Source organism: Chanodichthys erythropterus, chromosome 12, assembly GCF_024489055.1.
Source record: "Chanodichthys erythropterus isolate Z2021 chromosome 12, ASM2448905v1, whole genome shotgun sequence".
Classification (NCBI taxonomy): domain Eukaryota; kingdom Metazoa; phylum Chordata; class Actinopteri; order Cypriniformes; family Xenocyprididae; genus Chanodichthys; species Chanodichthys erythropterus.
Window position 1 is genome coordinate 37,348,381 of NC_090232.1, and position 20,279 is coordinate 37,368,659.

At 36.7% G+C, this 20,279-nt stretch overlaps 1 protein-coding gene and 2 long non-coding RNA genes across 3 annotated transcripts in view; 1 reads left to right on the forward strand and 2 right to left on the reverse strand.

Annotated features, from left to right (window-relative positions):
• evi5l (ecotropic viral integration site 5 like) overlaps nucleotides 1-7,508 on the forward strand; it is a 61,043-nt gene extending 53,535 nt beyond the window's left edge. Inside the window, exons 21-24 of the mRNA XM_067403221.1 lie at nucleotides 5,556-5,729; nucleotides 6,051-6,170; nucleotides 6,996-7,161; nucleotides 7,329-7,508. Of these exons, the coding sequence (XP_067259322.1) occupies nucleotides 5,556-5,729; nucleotides 6,051-6,170; nucleotides 6,996-7,161; nucleotides 7,329-7,426 (558 nt within the window). The 3' untranslated portion in view covers nucleotides 7,427-7,508. The remainder of the gene's footprint in view (nucleotides 1-5,555; nucleotides 5,730-6,050; nucleotides 6,171-6,995; nucleotides 7,162-7,328) is intronic.
• Nucleotides 7,509-8,175: 667 nt separating this feature from the next.
• Nucleotides 8,176-9,705, reverse strand: LOC137031717 (uncharacterized). The gene is made up of 3 exons (XR_010896600.1): nucleotides 9,580-9,705; nucleotides 9,330-9,471; nucleotides 8,176-8,298 (listed from the first exon to the last, which is right to left on the reverse strand). It is a non-coding gene; the product is annotated as an uncharacterized lncRNA (long non-coding RNA).
• A 5,151-nt stretch (nucleotides 9,706-14,856) lies between these two features.
• LOC137032811 (uncharacterized) lies at nucleotides 14,857-18,611 on the reverse strand. The gene is made up of 3 exons (XR_010896751.1): nucleotides 18,488-18,611; nucleotides 18,169-18,281; nucleotides 14,857-14,976 (listed from the first exon to the last, which is right to left on the reverse strand). It is a non-coding gene; the product is annotated as an uncharacterized lncRNA (long non-coding RNA).
• Between the last annotated feature and the right edge of the window lie 1,668 nt (nucleotides 18,612-20,279).

Consider the following 20,279-nt stretch of genomic DNA (forward strand, 5'->3'; position numbering starts at 1 on the left):
TTTTAAACACTGTGTGTATCAAAACAGCAACCCCAAAAGCAGAGGTCAAAGGTCAAGATTTCATACACATCACATTATGCTTTCAGGTGTAGCCATATTAAATAAACGGCCAGCGAGGGCATGAAGTCATAAAGCAGAGGCTGATGTGACATCATCTCCTCTATAGTGCTCCAATAGCTGCCTTACCTCCTTTCAGCAGTCTGTAAATGTCCAGTAGTCTCCCTGTCTTACATCCTCTCTCTCCTACAATTTTACTGATGTGTTATTAAGAATGACAGTACTAAAGATTATATAAATGGCAGTGTTATCAAATGATGATCCAGTGTTCTGTATTTGATGATAAATAAAATGTATTTAAAAATGAATAAACATTTACATTCGCAAAGTTCAAAAATTTGCTGTTGTGTAGGTGTTATTTTGCATCAAGGTGTTTTAGAAGTTAAAAAACTTTCATCATTTCATCATTGGTGGTCAAAACAGCCGAAAACAATAAGCAAAACTTCTTTTAATGTAGGCTACTACGTTAAATATTCACCTCTGAATTATGTAACATTTATGTCTATATAAAATAATACCAATATTAGAAAAAAAAAATACATAAAATCCATCTAAAAACTGAAAACCACCAGAAATTTGATTAAGAAAATTGTAAGAAATTTGTTTTGGCGAATTGGTGGCTAATTTGTATGAATTCGCACAATCTCATCTGCTTAAGCCCCAGTGACCGGTATGATTTTTTCTAATAATCATAGGTTTTTGTACGATTCACATTGTAGGAATTTATACAAAATCATGGCCTCGTAACATAGTTACGTTTTAAAATTCCCCATAATTCAACTTAAAAATGTAAGGCAGTAACTGAAGTTTTTAAGTATAATTAAATGTACAAGTCATTTCAAATCTTTTTTTAAAAAAAATCTTGCCTAGTTAAAGGGTTACTTCATCATTTACTCACCCTCACCCACATGACCTTTGTTCATCTTCAGAACAAATTAAGATATTTTTGATGAAATCCAAGAGTTTTTTTTATCCTCCATTGAAAGCAATGAAATTGCCACATTCAGTGTCCAGAAAAGTAGTAAAAACATCTTTAAAATAGTCAACGTGACTACAGTGGTTCAACCTTAATGTTATGAATCGACGAGAATACTTTGTGTGTGCAAAAACAAAACGAAAATAACGACTTTATTCAACAATTTTTTCTTTTCCCTGTCAGTCTGTTAAGCAGTTGGCGCATTTCATCAAAATATCTTAATTTGTGTTCTGAAGATAAACTAAGGTCTTACAGATTTAGAACGACATGAGAGTGAGTAAATAATGATAGAATTTTAATTTTTGGGGTGAACTAACCCTTTAAATTTTGGAATTTTGGAATTGGAATTTGAAAAAAAAGAATTGATTAGTTAAATCAATGGAAAAATAATTGTTATGACTTACTGATCATATATATATATATATATATATATATATATATATATATATATTTTTTTTTTTTTTTTTTTACAGTGTTGGAATGATAGAGTCCAACATTGGAGCCCATTGACTTCATTGTATAGGTAAAAACAACAGCCTTTTTTCAAATAATTTCCTTTTGTGTTTCACAACTATCTCCTACAACTAACTCATCTCATGTGCACATCATTTTAAACATATTTCAAAAGTACATTCTAAAAAGACAACCTGTTACCACAGCTACCACAATAAATGCATGGTGCAATTTAAAAATTCTATTCTATTGATTTAATTAAATATTTTAAGTTGCAAACATTATTTTGTTGAGTTCAGTTTACATAATAATGTCGATCATTACATTAACTTAATATTGTGCATAATTTAAACTCAAATTCTCTGTTAATTGATTATTTAAAAAAGAAAACTTGTAGTAACAATGAAATTGTCTTGAAAACTTTGGAAATTGGGTAGTGGATTTTTAGTTCCCAGCATGCTTTTCATGGGACTAGATAACAATCTTGAAGAATAAATGTTGAAATTAAGTGTTATTTTATGTTTGTTTTTTTTAATGAAAGTAAAGACCTGTTAGTGTTTAATGCTATTATGTTTGACATTTAAAAGAGTTTGGTTAATGTTGATGTTTTTATGACATGTTTAAGAGACTTCATGAAGGAAAACACTACTGACTCTATAAGCAATGACTGCACTTATGTTAGTGGCAAGTAATCTCTTTCTCATTATATGCTAAACAAGTTAGCATGTGCTATGATCGCTGTGGATTTGAACTAAAAGATAAGATTAATTGGTTCCAGGACTAAAAGTCAAGTAGTTTGGAGCAACTTAATTTCTTTGAGTAATCAACTTAAAAATGTGTTTGTTACAGATTATTACGTTCCTGTCAATCAATATAGTTTGTTGGTTGAAAATAATTTAATTCTAAGTTATCATTAAAGCTGCAGTCTGTAATTTTGCCTCTTTGTTGCCATCTCTGTTTGAAACCTGCAACTGCAGTTGTTTGCGGAATTATCCTCAATTATCATCGCGCAGATGAATCTAATGTTTGCTGTCAGTCACCACACCGATGTGGATGTACATACTATACCATAAATTATCTGCTTCATCCTCCATACAGCCTACTAGCTGCTCGAATTTCCCGCGGAAACCTACCAGTACCACTCAAATTAGAAAACATTATTACAAGCGTACCATTGTGAATCGGGCTAAGGTCACTGGCTGGTTATGTACATGCTCAAAAATTCATTTTGGATCATTTTTAACCAAAAAATGTTACGGATAATCATGCAAATTGTTTTTAAGTGTATTATCCATTTCTAACATGTAGGAAATTTGATTCTTAAAACTTTCTTTACATCTGGCTTAACCTTGGTTAACTGCATTAAACCAAACTTCTTTCTATTTTCTGCCCTATAGTGAAAATGTCATGTTGGTTGGCCTAAATAAGGACTTAATGTCAGTTAACTATATGGTTTTTAGGCATGGGCAAAAAAGCAAAGTCTTGTTGCACCTCACACAACCACACTCTCCACGGTTCGTCAGTCTTTCTACAGTCTCATCACTTTTCCCTCTCTTCCTCTCCTCTTCATCCTTCTGCATGTCGGTCTGAGGCTGTTTGCTGCCTACCCAACAGGGTCAAAAGCAAATCTGAGATAGAATGATGCGTCATAATCACACCTTCAAAACCATATCGCGCTGTTAGGCCTATTTATGGTTTATATTTGCAATGAATGACTATTGCAGCATTTTTTTGCAAGGCAAAAGTGTTTTTATAGTCATCCACAGCTGAACAAAATAAGTACTGTTCAGATGTGTAGGTAACAGAAACTGTTTTCATCTCGATGAGACCACCCTGATTTATTTTGCTGGTAGTTTTCCTTCGCACTACAGCATCAGTTACGGTTAGTATCAGTCGGGTTTGTAGAGCTCGAGGCAGAGCGCGCGGCGGAAACTGACGCGTCTGTGGTCGGCCGTGATGTGAACGCGCGTTACCTCGCGAAGTTTCAGTTTTGCTGCGCTTTAAGGAACGCGCACCTGTCCTCAGTGATTTATTACTGCTGGTGACAGAGAGACATACGACACCGTAGTTCAGCCTAATCTATTTGCAATAAATACAGCATTTTTTATACTCCATTTAATGTGCATTTTTTTATAGAAACACCTCGAAAAACTATTGGTTGCCTCGGGGCGGATCTGGTAAGTCTTGACACTTTATTTAACAAGTTTAAGATACGTTCGTATGGCACCAGTAGCAGTAAACTGGCGATTATTTTTGAAAATAGCAACAGTTCTGCTTTGAAATTAGGTAAAAGTTTTATAATTTTTAATTTTTTTAATTTTATGTTAGCCTATACATAATTGTGTCATTACATTTTAATAATACCCCTAAAACCGCCTGTCCACATTAATAGGCTACTTTAAAAAAAAAAATAAAATAAAATGATATATTAATCTTAAAAATAAATATCTATCTTTGAAACAATAGCCTACAGCTGTGTCCTGGGAGGAAGGGGTTAATATATTTTTACGGGGTTTTACAGATGTGTCATTGTCAGATATTAAAGAAAACATTTTTAAAATGTAGCTTTGTTATATCAAAATCTTCATCCTGAAGATTCTGGTCACGAAGGGTCTGGTGATGTTTAAAATTAATAATTTGAAGTAATCACACAGATCATAAAGACTTTTATATATATATATATATATATATATATATATATATATATATATATATATATATATATATATATATATATATATATATATATATATATATATATATATATATATATATATATATATATATATATATATATATATAAATATAATATCTTCTATTTAGTATGTTGCAATACCAGAAACACAAAATGGCTTCTGCCTTTAATGCATGTGTGATATAGGCTATTTGATAAACAGTAAGATGTCAGATGTCTGTGGTGATTCAATAAATAAAAAAAAACTTTGAAACCACTGTAGTCTCTATTCATTCATTCACTGAAGTAATGGTTAGATTTGCTATACAACTGTTTACACAATTGTTAAATATTTGTTTTAGGTTTTGGAGTCTGCTTTTGTCACATTACACAAGAATCAGTGAGTACATTTTTGTGTTTATATTTGACCAGCTTCATGACTTAATGTTGAAGGATACTGATAATGACCAAGACTAAAATGATTCATCATAACAATTATCATCACTGTTTAAGTTTGAGCATTTAATGAACCAATACGATTTTGTTACATGCTCACCTTCTATATTAAATATCCCTATTTTCAAATTTAAATATAGTTCACCTTGGCTAAAACTCAACATAACATCTAATTCATTTATTAAAATGATTGTAAATAATCTAGTGTTTGTAGTACACTGTCATGTAATTGGTTAGCAGCTTCTGACTTGCAAGATGAAAACAAAATTCTGTTTAGTATCCTGGGTTCGTATTTCATTAGCTATTTAAAAATGCTTTATCCTTTTATTTTGGAAATGCATTTTTGCCCTCACAAAGGCTGTTGCTTGCAAAATATGGAGTCACTGATGCTGAATCAGAGCCATTCAACATTCTTTTCGAATCTGTGCTTTCCATTAAAAGCATAAATCAAAATTTGGTTTGTTAGCGCACAACATTCAGTCCTCATTTAAATCATAATACGTATATATGCTGAGATTTAACACGCATTTAAAATGCATCATGTTCGTGTATATACTGTATGGTTGTCATATATCTTCCTCTTTCCATTTTTAGCCCTCCACGACAGTCTTCTCTGTCACTGGTTCTAGCTCTCTCTGTTCATCATGCCTCGTTCGTTTCTGGTGAAAAAGAGCAGGAAGGGAGGCTTTCGTTCTTCTCTCCCCATAGCTGATGTGCCCTATCTAGGCCTGGTGGGCTGGTCTGTCCCTGTAAAAGTCGCTACCTTTCCAGAGGAATCAGGCCAAGAGATACAACCATATTCTCCAATCATGCAGCAAAATAGCACACACAAGAGTCCCGATAATGACTGGAAAACAGGTATGCTAATCAACAAGATTTATTGAGGGAGTGAGTGAGGCGTCTTGTATGATTAATACTTGTTCTTCATTGGTTTCTGCAGATCCAGCAGGTTTCCGGTTTGGCCCTCTTCCGTCTCCAGTGCCCTGGTTACCTGTCAACTCTAGAGACATAACAGACATGCACGGGCTGAACAGCAGAGACAGTTCGCTGGACTGTTCTCTGACGAGTCCTCGGAGGGATCAGGGCCCCAAACAGTGCAGCTTATGTGGCAAGGTATAGCATTTTGTGTCAAAAGTCAAAAAAGATGATATTATATGACAATCTTATGTTCTTATGTAACACACTGAAACAAATTGTGTTCAGGCAAACCTTCGAAAGAAATGCTTTTATTAAAACACAAATCCACAGTGTGATCAGGGGTCACTTGATCAGCTCCTCCAGTCCATAAATAATACAAAAAATGACAAAACATCTTCCTTGAGTAGTACTTAAGTAGACTATATTTTGGCCTCAAGCCTTTCCAGTGACAGGGGAAAAAGCTTTTCACTTCCTGAGACGTCCTTTAAACAGGTCTGTTTTTAACTTTTCCATTAGGTTTTCTCCTCTCTTGCTCGCCTGGAGTCTCACGTGTACAGATCGCATGGTAGTCATCATCATGGACGTTCTCTGGTATTCCAAGACAGCAAGGACCCAGGGATGCCGTGCAGGGTAAAGGTACGAACTTTAGTTTGCAATGACTTTTGTGTATTCACGATCAAAAGTTGTTAAATGTCTCCCTCTGGCGCTGAATACTGTAACTACAGCCTTAGTAGTTGAGGTGTAATTCTTGAAATTGCAACTCTATTTCACTTATTTTTCATATATGTCGACTATAACTATATATGTTAGTTTAAGATATGTAGTTTAGGCCTATATACCTTGTTTCTGTACATGAAGTGAGTACAGTATGTTATGCGAGTACAGAAACAAGCAGACTTTTTTAGAATTGTTACTTTTAAACAAATTATATATTATAGTTAGTCATTACATAGCCTAAATATACGTTATCAGTCAAGAGTTTAATGTTTTTGAAAGAAGTCTCTTATGCTCAATTTCTGTGATGATTAAATACAGTAAAATATAACAAAGTTTTTTATTTGAATGTATTTTAAAATGTCATTTATTCCTCTGACAAAGCTGAATTTGCAGCATTATTACTCCAGCCTTCATTTTCACATGATTTATCATACAAATTATATATTAGTTATTACATAGCCTAAATATACATTACCAGTCAAGTTTGGAATATATATTTTTAAATGTTTTTGAAAGAAGTCTCCTATGCTCACCAATGCTGCATTCATTTGATGAAGATTAAATACAGTAAAAGAGTAATATTGTGAAATATTATCATTTTAAAGTGTTTTCTATTTGAATATATTTTAAAATGTACCATATTTCCCTTTTCATAAAAAGAACTGTTTAAGCAGTCATATCGTTGTCCTATTTCAGTATGCTGTTTTGATGTGCATGTGATGATTTGTTCAGTTTGCATTTCAGGAACGAACATTTGAGTGTAAGGAATGTGGGAAAGTGTTCAAACGCTCATCCACTCTGTCCACCCACCTCCTGATCCACTCGGACACACGGCCATATCCCTGCCAGTACTGTGGCAAGAGATTCCACCAGAAATCCGACATGAAGAAACACACCTTCATACACACCGGTGAGACTCACCTTGATCAGAATAAACATTGAAACATAGAATAGAAATGAAAGGTTGTCCATTATCAGAACACTAAAAAACCACTGCAATCTGCATTCACAGTATATTGAGTGCATGTTTTGATTGCTCCGTGTTTTACACTAAGGTTTACTTTGTGTTTTGTTCAGGAGAGAAGCCCCATGTGTGTAAAGTGTGTGGAAAAGCCTTCAGTCAGAGCTCCAACCTGATCACACACAGCAGAAAACACTACAGACCCTTCAGCTGAACACACACTTTCCTCCGTGTGTCTACAACCTTTGTGAATGTACATTAGCTTTACAAAACACAAAAGTATTATAAATAATTATCAAGTCCGAGTGCTTATTTTCTTCTATATGTGAAAACCAAGTCATTTCTTAAGCTAGCGTTACGTCAGCTGTAAAAATGAAAGTGTCACCATAGCTGCACACCAGTAATAAAACAATGCAAAAAAGAGTGCACAATTAAATGCAACGCTGACTCATACAGATGGATCCAGTGATACAGAAATGAGTCAAACAGCAATGCAGCTGACAGCCGCAGGTTCATTTGAGTCACTGCAAAACATTTGTTTGTAGCTATTTGTTTCACAATATACATGTTGAACTTGTGCATAAATCTAGTATCAGTTAGCAACAATTCAGACGCTCAGATGGATTTTAGAAGAAAAAGCTGTGAAAATACTAATTGGATGCCATTTAAGTACAACTTCGGCATGAGAAAATGACTGTTTATTGTTTTTCAATTGTTAGTGAGACACTGCACATCTGTCAAACAAAAAATGTAGTTTAGTAGTTGGGCATTATCCAGCTCACAAATCTTCTCTCAGAACTTCACAGAGGGATCTGGAAAGAAAGTGCTTTGGGTGAATGAAATACAAATCAGCAAAATGTTTAACCGACTAAAACAGGAGAGTAGGACAAGTGAGCTTCTCTTGTTAAGAGCTCTAGAGACTGTATAGTAGACTTATTTAGGGCCAAAGCTATTTCGGGGGGGGGGAGAAATTGTGGCCATAACTGCATACTGGGAGTACAATGGCTGACACTCACCTCCAAAGCAACCCTCAACACACGGACCATCTGAGGGCAGACAAACCTCCGTTGAACACATAAAATAAATCTGCAACAAGCCAAAAAGATGTTTTAAAAGTTAATTCGGTAACATTTTCTTTCAGTGGTCCACTTTAGACATTCTACTAATTATTATTAGTAGACTATTAGTATTAGTAGATTGTCTGCCAAATATCTGCTAACACTTGGTCTCCCAACAGACATTCAACTAAAATATAAGTAACTTTGAAATGGCGTCAACTTATTCTACTACCCCGAGCCCTAACCGTTTACTAACTGTAACGGTACTCTGATGAGGGTTAGTTGATATGTAGTTGCAATTTACTTCTAGTTAGTAGTAGAATGTTTAAAGTGGACCATCGAAAGAAAGTGTAAACGTTAAAGGATTAGTTCACTTTCAAATAAAATTTTCCTGATAATTTACTCACCCCCATGTCATCCGAGATGTCAATGTCCTTCTTTCTTCAGTTGAAAATTAAGGTTTTTGATGAAAACATTACAGGATTATTCTCCTTATAGTGGACTTAAATGGCCTCCAGATGGTTGAAGGTCAAATTACAGTTTCAGTGCAGCTTCAAAGGGCTTTAAACAATACTAGATGAGGAATAAAGGTCTTATCTAGCGAAACGATCGGTCATTTTCAAAAAGAAAAAAACAACTGTACATGCTTTATAAACAAATGATCGCCTTGCGTGTGCTTCCACTTACCGTATTCTTCAAAAAGCTTACACTGTATGTCCTTCCCTATTCTACTTACGGAAAAAAACGAAACTGGCACTGCGTTCGTTCCGTAAGTTGAATAGAGAAGGCGTAGGACATGGGTATCCTTTAAAGCTGCACTAAAATGTTGATCTTCAACCATCTGGAGGCCATTGAAGTCCACTATAAGGAGAATAATCCTGGAATGTTTTCATCAAAAACCTTAATTTCTTTTCGACTGAAGAAAAAGACATCTTGGATGACATGGGGGTGAGTAAATTATCAGGAAATTTCATTTGAAAGTGAACTAATCCTTTAATTCAAATTTTCTCTGCATATATGACACTTAATCTTCTAAATACTTCAAGAGCTGCTTTTTACCTCCTCCTCTGCCAGCAGGTTGGGATCTTCAGATAGGAACTGGAATGTAGTGATCGTGAATCGTCTAACATGATTGGTCAGGGCCTCTGCAGGTGTAGGAGGCGGCTTGTGGGTTGGGGTCTGGTCAAGAAAATTCGGGCACCTGAAAAGGGTATATAATTAATCTGTTGCTTGAGCAGATAGATATTTTGACAGTTCGATAGATAAATGATTTTCTATGGGAAAAGAGGAAGAAACCTCTCCCTTGTACCCGTCATAAATAAGGATCCAGGCTGATTTTGCAGAGCGCGGGTATGCAACACAGTAATGCACCAGCAGCGTAGCTGTGGGTTCTGGAGGGTTTAGCAGACGCACTTCCAGGTAAAGGGGTTTCCCCAGCAGCACATGCAGGGGCTGGTGGTATTGTGGGTAAAAGCTGTCATAGTGCTCATCTGAATGACAAGAGGCTGCAGTTAATGCACAATCTTATAAATCACTTCTTTGATGTACACATGAATTCCTTTTCAACAGTTTCCTGAACACAGAAACAGAATACACCTGCAGAAAATAATTGATATTTTTCAGCATATTATAAGATGATTCAGCAAGGCTTCAACAAACCTTTTGCAATCCTAAGCTGAACTCCAAACACCCCCTGAGCTTTGATTGAAGGTCCAAGGGAGGGGCTTTTCACCAGGTAACCCACACTCACCACAGATCCAGGTAAATACCGACACTCAACCAGTAGCCTGGGACAACAGGGAACATGAAGTCTCAGCACGTTGCTCGGTTCTTTGAGTATTGGTGTGATTGTATTTTCACATGTACCTTGCAGGCGAATCTCTAGTGATGGTGCCGTAATTTAGACTGATGGGCTGTACTCTATTCAGGATCTCTACCATGTAGATGACTGTCTTACCCACCTCCTACAGACAGTTAGGTTAGACATGCATGTATACATACTCTGGATTGGTTCATTTGAATAAATGTGAACGAAATGAACTCCAAATGAACTCTGGTGCAGTTCACATGACATATAAACGCAACAGACCAAAGACATCTGAATGAACCCAAAACAGGATGTGATGCTTAAACTAACATTTCTAGTCAGTCACAATGTTGCAAATTTACAGTTCAGTACAAGCTTTGGAACCGCCATTTTCTTATAACAGATCTTCATTTGTGTGCAATTGATGAATTCCTGCCGCTGTTAAAAATACCATTATATGTATGCACAAACAACAAGCAAATTAAGCCCAGTATGGAGCATTGTTTCAGGTGTTTGGTTAGTTTCATTGCAAAATGTGTGTCAAAAGCTAAAGCTCATACGCTTTTTGTTTATGTATCTTTTGGTTCTGTGTTAAACATGACACTATGAGCGCTGAGCAAACCAGGACTGATTGCACCATTTTCTTTTTTTTGGTCTGGTCCAAAAGAACTACTTAACTATTGCATCTAATCTACTCACATATCTGTGCACCCCACATTCATCCAGTGGGATCTTGAAGAGGGCCAAGTCAGCAGTAACTTTGTGAGGTGTGCAAGGGTTATTGCCAGCCGTGACAAGGGTGGCTGGGGAAAAGGGTGGATCCGCGACAGATGAGTGAACCGAGAAAACAAAATGTCGATCCATTGTGCACTCTGATTGGGATACACAGAAAATTGCACAGGCGTAAAGTACCATGTTTCGCTTCACGAAAATGCCCATGTTAAGAAATCATTTTCTTAAAAAGAAAAAGGCCAACTTTATACAAACATATTTTGTAAAATATGGCTGTCAGTTTAACACATTTTGTTTAAAAGATTTTGCACATTTACTTTGAGACTGGTAAAGAGTACACATCAAGTACCAATTATGAATTAAGGTTTATTATTTGTTTGAATTTAATAATGTTTGTCCAGCTCACCGTCCATGGGGTAATAACACGACTGGGTGTCTACACAATAACAGCAGCCTCTGTCATGGCACTCTAATGATGATAAATCCCCAGATCCACAGACCAGCCGCTGATCAGGTGCCACATTGCATTCTAAACAACAAAAATGTGAATTTCAATGTTTGAGTCCATTCAAAGGCAGTACAAGTAACATGAGTTATGGGAAGTTAAAAACAAACAAATAAGCAAGCTCAGCCTCGCCTAGTGTAGCCAGACCTTTCAGAAGGTCTGGAGTTCATGGCAGCTTTAATTAAAGGTGCTCTAAGTGATCCTGGGTGGATGTAACTTCCTGTTGATGTTTGAAGTGTTGTCAAAAAAAAAAAAACAAAGGCTAGCTAGACCCTCCCTCCCTCCTCTTCCTCCTCCCCTCCGTGCTTCCTGAAACAGTCATGAACGCGCATTTAAAATCATTCTTGTCGGTCATTGGCTGGAGCATGTTTATTATGATTTGTGGTCCAGGCTGCACCAGTTTGTTTTTATTGCCATTTTTGGAGCTTGTGGCGACTACAGAGACCGTGTTTTTTTACAGTGTGTTCAGGGGACAGGCAGCTAGCGGATAGTGAGGAGATGTTTTGATGTTTGTATGTGACAAAAAATGTTTTGGCCTAAAAATGCGTGACATCACTTAGAGCACCAAGGACCAATTGGCCAAGGACCGCCCCGGAGGCCGTCTGACTGACATGTGAATCAATCACAGTTCACTTTGTTCAGCGTCAAGTTGAAATATGAAGTCAGCATGTAAAACTCTTGGATGGATTTTAAAGAGTCTATGCCATGAACTTTACAGAATGACTGATTAGCACTCATTGTCACAGTTGTAAATATGACTGCTTTCTTCTTTCATGAGGGGGTTCGGCATCACGACATCTTTGTTGTCAGGTGGACCATTACAGGAACACTTCACTTTTGTTGAAAATCGTCTCATTTTCCAACTCCCCTAAAATTAAACAGTTGAGTTTTACCTTTATCAAATCCATTCAGCTGATCTCCGGGTCTGGCGGTACCACTTTTAGCATAGCTTAGCATAGTTCATTGAATCCGATTAGACCGTTAGCATCTCGCTCAAAAATGACCAAAGAGTTTCAATATTTTCCCCATTTAAAACTTGACTCTTTCTTCTGTACTTACATTGTGTACTAAGAACGGAAAATTTTCCGACGGAAAATCAAAAGTTGCGATTTTCTAGGCCGATATATCAAGGAATTTTTTTGCAATGCATGCAGGCAGCATGGTACGGCAGCAAAGTTCCTTAATTACTACGCCAGAATAAGAGTTCCTAGCCATATCGGCCTAGAAAATCGCAACTTTTAATTTTCCGTCGGTCTTAGTACACAATCGCAGAAGTCAAGTTTTAAATAGGAAAAATATCTAAACTCTTTGGTCATTTTTGAGTGAGATGTTATTGGTCTCATCAGATTCAATGAACTATGCTAAGCTATGCTAAAAGTGGTAGTTCCAGACCCGGAGATCGGCTGAATGGATACGAAAACGGTAAAACTCAACTGTTTAACTCTAGGGGAGTTGGAAAATGAAAGTGGAGTGTTCCTTTAAAGAATGCGACACGCATCTCCCGGAAATTCTGTAGAATTCAGCAGTTCAGATGACAACTTTGAACTCCTTTAGTGTTTATAATTTTATGCCTTATGCATCTGATGTTCAGCCAGTGGTCGGTGGGCGTGATGTCTGAGGCTGAGATTAAGCCCAACCCAGATGAGAAAAAAATAACAATGCATGCTTTAAAAAGTAACCTTCCTCAACACTGTTTATAAGAAAGATTCATACTCTACCTTGATTGAAAGAAGCCTGACATGACAGAAAGGACTCAACTGTACGCCTTTCAGGTGTCTGATATTTTAATATAATTCTGTACTGCCCATCCTGATTAAAAGAAACAAATATTCATGAAGTCAAAGTCATACGATTTGCATAACAATTAATGACATCACAGACCTTTTGAGTCATGTGACAGGAAGAGTAAGGCAGGAGGACGTTGATGGCACCATCTTTACCCCTTCTTACAGAGTACCCACAATGACTTGGAGCCTTCAATATGGGAGTAGCTTCCATTTTGTTCCCACCAGAAGCGGCTATAAAAGAAAACAATGTCAAAAAAAAAAAAACATTTTTAAAATATTAAAAACAAAATTTACATAAATCATATGACCTCACACTTTACTTGCCCCATTGTCATGGGAATCAATAAAACGGACCACAATCTCACCTTGTACAATGAGGCCAGATGTTGGTACAGGAGGTAGTTTAACACTCATATGTTGGCTAGAACACACCACCTGAAATTGAGGTGGTGGTTGAGCAGGTGTGTATATGAATGGAGGAACTGTAGGTTGTGTGCCTTCATCTCCATCGTTGTGACACTGAAGCTGTAGGGTCCGCAATCGCAGTTGAGAGAAATCCCAGAACCTTACATATAGAGAGATCACTGTGGGGGACTGAAGAGGTAAAAAGGGAGAGGAAAACAAAGGAGAAATAGGTGAAAGAAAGATTCATGTGATACCTGATAAACACTATATGCAAAAATTCACCAAAAGCCATTCCTAACTCAAAACTAAAAATTTTTTTAGTAGTTAAAAAAGAAAAATCACTTCAAAATATTTCATTACGCAGCATTGTTTTTGTTTGGAAAAGGGATGAATTGTCTCATTACTAAAGACAAGTTGATTATTAACCTTCTTCTAGCCATTAGAATTTCCTTAAAATCATAATTACTTTTATATGAGATTTGTTTAAAATACACACCACATTCCAGTTTTGAATTAAGGTTTAATATTTCAATTTCAACATGCAGAATCTCAGCACTGAGTGCTCACCTTTCTTTGTGTGTGGCAGGAAGGTAGTGGTGAAGAGAGCTCAACACTGCCACCTCTAGATTGGAGTATGTAGTTACAGGCTGCTGGGACAGATGCGATGGACATCCAGGTATTTGTATTCACATCTTCAAGTATTAACACCACAGAGAAGAGCAAAAACAAACAAAGTTTTCATATGTTTAATATGTGCATCAAAGCAGTTTATATTCAGCCCAGTACAATGAAAAGGTCACTATACTCTAGCTCACCTTTGACTTTAATGGAGTCCATTCTAGCTGAGGGCAAAGTTGCCATTAAGCTGTTCTGCATGCAAACAAGTGATGGAGACATCTTGGGGGGTTCTTCAGTGGAAGTCAGAGGAAACACAGGAATCTGGGGGAACAGTCTCTCTTGTACAAGTGGCTTGTATGAAGGATGAGGAAGTGAGTTCCAAGGCATTGGCTGGATGGTTGGTTGAGAAGCAGTGGTCATGGCTGGCTGATGATATGGGGGATGATGGTACATGATGGGGTACTGAGAACAGAATGACTCAGGATAAGGGGGACAGGATATAGGCTTTGGTGCATAGGGTGGAGGGGGCATCACTGGGTATTGGGGTACCATCTGTTCATGTGTTTGTGGTATTTGATCTACAGGTAGAGGCGGATGTTGTTGTATGGAAGGTTCAGGAGGAGCATCGGCAGGAGGTTTTAGATGAAACTGTGGTACTGCAGGTTGTTCATTAGGAAGCTGAGGGATCACAACAGGTTTAGTTGAATCTGGTTCAGGTGTTACAGGCTGCTGTGGTTCATGGAATGAATGAGGATGAAGGTAGGGAAGAAATCGAGACAGGTGGTAAGGAAATGAACAAGAGAGGGTGAACTCTTTTCCGTCCAAGATGACGACGAGGATGTTCTCTCCATCCTACAGAAATGCAAGTGAAACTTCTTGAACTGAAATATGGCTCATATCTTCTCAAAGCAAGCAGTTTTCATCAAAGATCTTGTGTGACATTGGGGACACAGGGTGCGTTCACACTTGTCATGTTTGGTTCGATTAAAACGAACCCTGGTGCGATTGCTCGGTTAGTGCGGTTCATTTGAACATGTGAACGCTTCCAAACGAACTCTGGTGCGGTTCGAATGATATATGAACGCAACACGGACCAAAAACAGGAAGACGAGACCCTAAAAAGGACAGAATCCTCACGCATGTCGGTTTTTCTCGTCATAGACGCGAGTTTGCCCATCACAGGCATCAGACGCACGTCTCCACGCAGCAGATCGTGTGTGTGTGACGGATGGATTCCCGCTGGTGTTTTGACTATTTTACACATTTTATAAGCTCTTCACGAGTTCCCAGCTGGCCAAAATACCATCACATGCAGGCTATACACACACACAACGAGCGCATTTACCTCAGCACACAGCATTGTTTTGGATGTTCGGTAAGTTCTGTCTCGAAATAGGCAATATGTCATAAAATCCGACCAATCACATTGTGAATGTATCCCTGTGCCTTAAGGTTCGGTGATAAAAATTGCCAATCTGAACGCTAACCGGACAAGGACTACATTTTTTTTTCTTCTTTGGTCCAGACCAAATGAACCAAACGAACCGAACTACAAGTGTGAACGCACCCGAAGTGTTTCTTTAGTGATTTGTTAAGATAAGAAAAGCTTGTTTCCGCCATGGAATAAAAAAATAAATATCCTGACCTCTTACAACTGCGAAAAAGTCAGAATTGTGACTTTTAAACTTGGAATGGCAAGAAAAAAAAGTCAGATAAAAACCTGCAATTACCTTTTTTTTTTTTTAAATGTAAGTTTATCTGACTTTGACCATTCCAAGTTTAAATCTCACAATTCTGACATTTTTCTCAATTCTGAATTTATCTATCACAGTTCTGAGAAAAAAAGTTAGAACGGTCTGAGAGTTATAAACTCGGAATTGGAATCTAAACTCAGAGTTTATATCTCCAATCATAATCATAATCATCATAATCTAAATATTTTCACATTTTGATCTATGACATAAAACACACCAATTATAACACGCTTGTGATTTTTTTAACCTTTATTGCGTCTTAAAAATGGCGGTTGCTAACAAGTTGCTAAAAGGGACTACTTCCTTTGGCGGGGACTTTAGACTTCATAATGACAAACAGGACCTTTGGACAACATTTCTCATGAAAAAGTATTCATAACAGCACAGATCATAATCAGCGAGCATGTTTTTAAACAAATTAGTGTTTTAAATAAATTGAGGACGCTTGGTGGTGGTGACGTTGATCCGCGACCATGTGGTGCTGTAGTCCGTTTATAGCCTACTGTTAGCTTTTTATATCTGATGACTTTATTTAGACTTCAAAATCTATAAATCTTGTTCACTTGGAAAGATTATCTTGATAGACAAAACGTGTAAGTGTCATAACCCTTTGTTAAACACAGAGCTTATTTTTTGCGATTTTCCAAAATTCTATGGGAAAATTGCATAGGCTTTCAATCGAGGGAACCCGTGCGCTGCTAACTTCCGGGTTGGCCTACAAAAACACGTCATCCCTGATGTACTCTATACATTTCATGGAGAGGGCGGGGTTTATGACCTATACTGCTTCCAGCCCCTGGGGGCGATCGAGACGCTTTGGCTTCACTTTTCAGGACTCATGTGGCACGTTTGCTCACAATTCAGACTTTTCTCTCAGAATTGAGAGATATAAACTTGCAAATTCTGAGAATCGTCAGAACTACAAGATAAGGTCGCAATTACCTTTTTTATTCCATGGTGGAAATAAGCTTCCAGAGAAAACCAATGGTAATTGAAAGCTTTGGAGGTGAAAACCATGAATTGTGGTAGAACATAGTTGGCAAGGATAGGTACTACTACAATTATGTAATTGTTGTTAATTTCTTAAGCATCATTATTATGTTGGCTATAATTACCCATCAATTATTTTATATTTAGTGTAAGCATTGGTATTGATATCAGTAATATTTTCAAAATGATACCAAGGTAACACCATACCAGGTATCACCCATCCCCATGTCACATCACATTATATTACTAAGTAAAGTTTTACACAGTCCAGAGTCACTATTTGGGTATTTTTCATACTATTAATGACAGAAATTAAAATCAGAATAAAAATCAAATTATCACAATAAGTACAGTTTACAAAGTTGCGTAAAATTCACAATTGTAATTTTCTCTCAAGTGTAAGACACTCAAATTACCTTAAAGGATTAGGATTTCACTTTCAAATTAAAATTTCCTGATAATTTACTCACCCCCCCCCCAAGCCATCCAAGATGTTCATGTCTTTCTTTCTTCAGTCAAAAAGAAATTAAGGTTTTTGATGAAAACATTCCAGGATTTCTCTCCTTATAGTGGACTTCAATGGCGCTCAAACGGTTGAAGGTCAAAATTACAGATTCAGTGCAGCTTCAATGCATTATACACTATCCCAGACGAAGAATAAGGGTCTTATCTAGAGAAACCATCACTCATTTTCTTAAAAAAAAAAAAAAAAAAAAAAGAAAAAAGAAAAGTGATCTAAGTTTTAAATGCTCATCTTGAACTACCTCTCTTCTTCTCTATTTGAATTCCAGCAGTGTAGACACTGCTAAGTGTATTACTGCCCTCAACAGTTCAAAGTTTGAACTAATTGTTATATACTTGCACTAGCATATTGCATATGACAATTTAGTTCATACTTTGACCTGAGGAGGGCAGTAATACACTTAGCAGTGTCTACACTGCTGGAATTCAAACAGAAGAAAGCTAGTTCAAGATGAGCATATATGGTTAAAACGTATAAAATAAAATAAAAATAAAAAAAAAAAATGTAGAAAATGAGCAATGGTTTCTCTAGATAAGACCCTTATTTCTCGTCTGGGATCAATGTGAACTGTAATTTTGACCTTCAACCGTTTGGGCTTCATTGAAGTCCACAATATGGAGAAAAATCCTGGAATGTTTTCATCAAAAACCTTCATTTCTTTTCGACTGAAGAAAGAAAATCATGAACATCTTGGATGACATGGGGGTGAGTAAATTATCAGGAAATTTTAATTAGAAAGTCAACAAATCCTTTAATTTCAGAATTTATGTTTCTTACCGTCACAGTCATACATTCAGAGCTGAAAGCAGTATGAAGTAGAACGACCTCAGGAGGAGAATATATGCGATATGCACATGTGTCAGATAGGAGAGGCAGTACGTTCCCATTCACTGCACATTAAAAAAAAATGGATTCAACTGTGAACAAAGTAATAACAGTTTTATGCAAACTTCTAATTTGGACAGATGTGAGAACACTGAATTCAATCCTATTTGTATTAAAATAAGGTTAAAAACCATTAGCTTAATTAAAGGTGAGGCTTCTGCTCCAGTGACAGCCAGAACAAAAAAACAGCACAATCTTAAATGTGTGTTACCTTTAACCATGTGTTTTTCAACAGCTTCCTGGGCGCCTTCTATTGCAATGACCATACCAAATTGAGAGCACAAGATGGAAGGAGTTGGCTGTGAGACCACAGTTGTCATAGGACAGGATATCTTTATGGGACTGCCCCACCACTGCAGTGATAGAATATATTTGCCATCCTGTAGAGGACAGACTGATTAAAATTTGGAATCTGGGAATAAAATAATTTATTACTGATTAAACAGCAAGCAAACTGTCAGAAATGTGTCGAAACTGTTGTGTTATAAAACGGTCAGCAAAGGCAGAGCAGATACAAAGATTTTGCAAATTCTGGACTAGTAATGTCATCAAGAACTTTTAAAAGTTTGTCTTGCACTTAAACCAATAGAGTACTTTTTTTCCTTGTTCTCCATTCTCTTTGCATGCTTGCTAAATACAAACTAAAAAACTACAGTATAAGATAACATATCTGGCACCTCTTTTGTGATGTAGCACCCATCATATGGGGCTATTAGGACCAGATCGTTCCATGTGACCCTGATAGAATATCCACAATATGTAGGCACCTGGAATAAAGGCAGTGGGGCTGCATTTGCTGTGAATAAAGCACACCAGATACTTGTCTGTAGAACTAGAAGGTTAAAATGTAAAAAAAAAAAAAAAGCATCCAGCATTAACATAGAACCTGAACATTAATAACAGTCACTTTATTCTCACCTCTGACTACAAAGATGTGCATGTATTCGTTTCCAGAGGCTGTTAAGGTCATTACTTCTTCTGCGCAGTGTACCATGGGTAATGCCAGCCACATATCTGTCGACTGGGGGCTAGACACACTTTGATACATTTTCCTAGAGATTTCTGATCCCCCAAATGCTGTCCATAAAATACAAAAACGTGCAACATGGTTCTCGATTGAATTGCGTATTCATGTATTAACCATTTTAAAGACAAACTAATATATTAATATCATCACATTTAGAAAAAGGAAAACACACCTGTGGCGTCACCTTGAAATCCAGCTTCGACTTCGAAAGCTGTTTTGTGGAAACTTCTGAGTGGAGTTTTTTCATTGTTCAAGTGCATAGATACACTGTCGTTTGACTGTAGCGGTATCGTTTCATTCTTATTTTTTGATCTCGCACGTCTAATGCGCTTTAAATTCGGACTGGAATAGTTCGATTCCAATGCACCGCTTTCGTCCACAAAATTGAACAACAACATATTACTAGGCCTACTGCTTCCTCCTGAATAACCTTGCCGCTCAGACGTAGCGCTAAAAGAACGGCAGTTGAGATAAAGTGATATTGTTAATAATATAAAGACTGTAGTTAATGTTTTTAGTTCGCAAGACATCGCCAGTTTGTTTTACCTCGCATGGGCAAACGACGAATCCAATCAACAAATTAATATAGACCACCTGCAAATATGGTCACTTGACACTATTTTTTTTTTGTCGGTAATCACCGTCGTTTTCAAATGTAGGCTACATTAAACATCTGTTGCTCTTCGGTTACTTCTGGTCAAATTTAGTTTTTATTGTATTGTATTGTATTGTGTTGTGTTTATTTTAATGTAACTTAATCGGAATGCTACGAAACTTGTTGAATTGTCTCACAGCCTTATATGTGAATATATATATATATACATATATATATATATATATATTTTTTTTTTTTTTTGCTGTATTTTTATAAAACTTTGATGTTATGTGCAAAACAATGTTTTCCCTGTGTTCAGGTTTGACTGTAATAATAATGCAAAACTGAACACTATAACACTAACATTTAAAAAAATATATA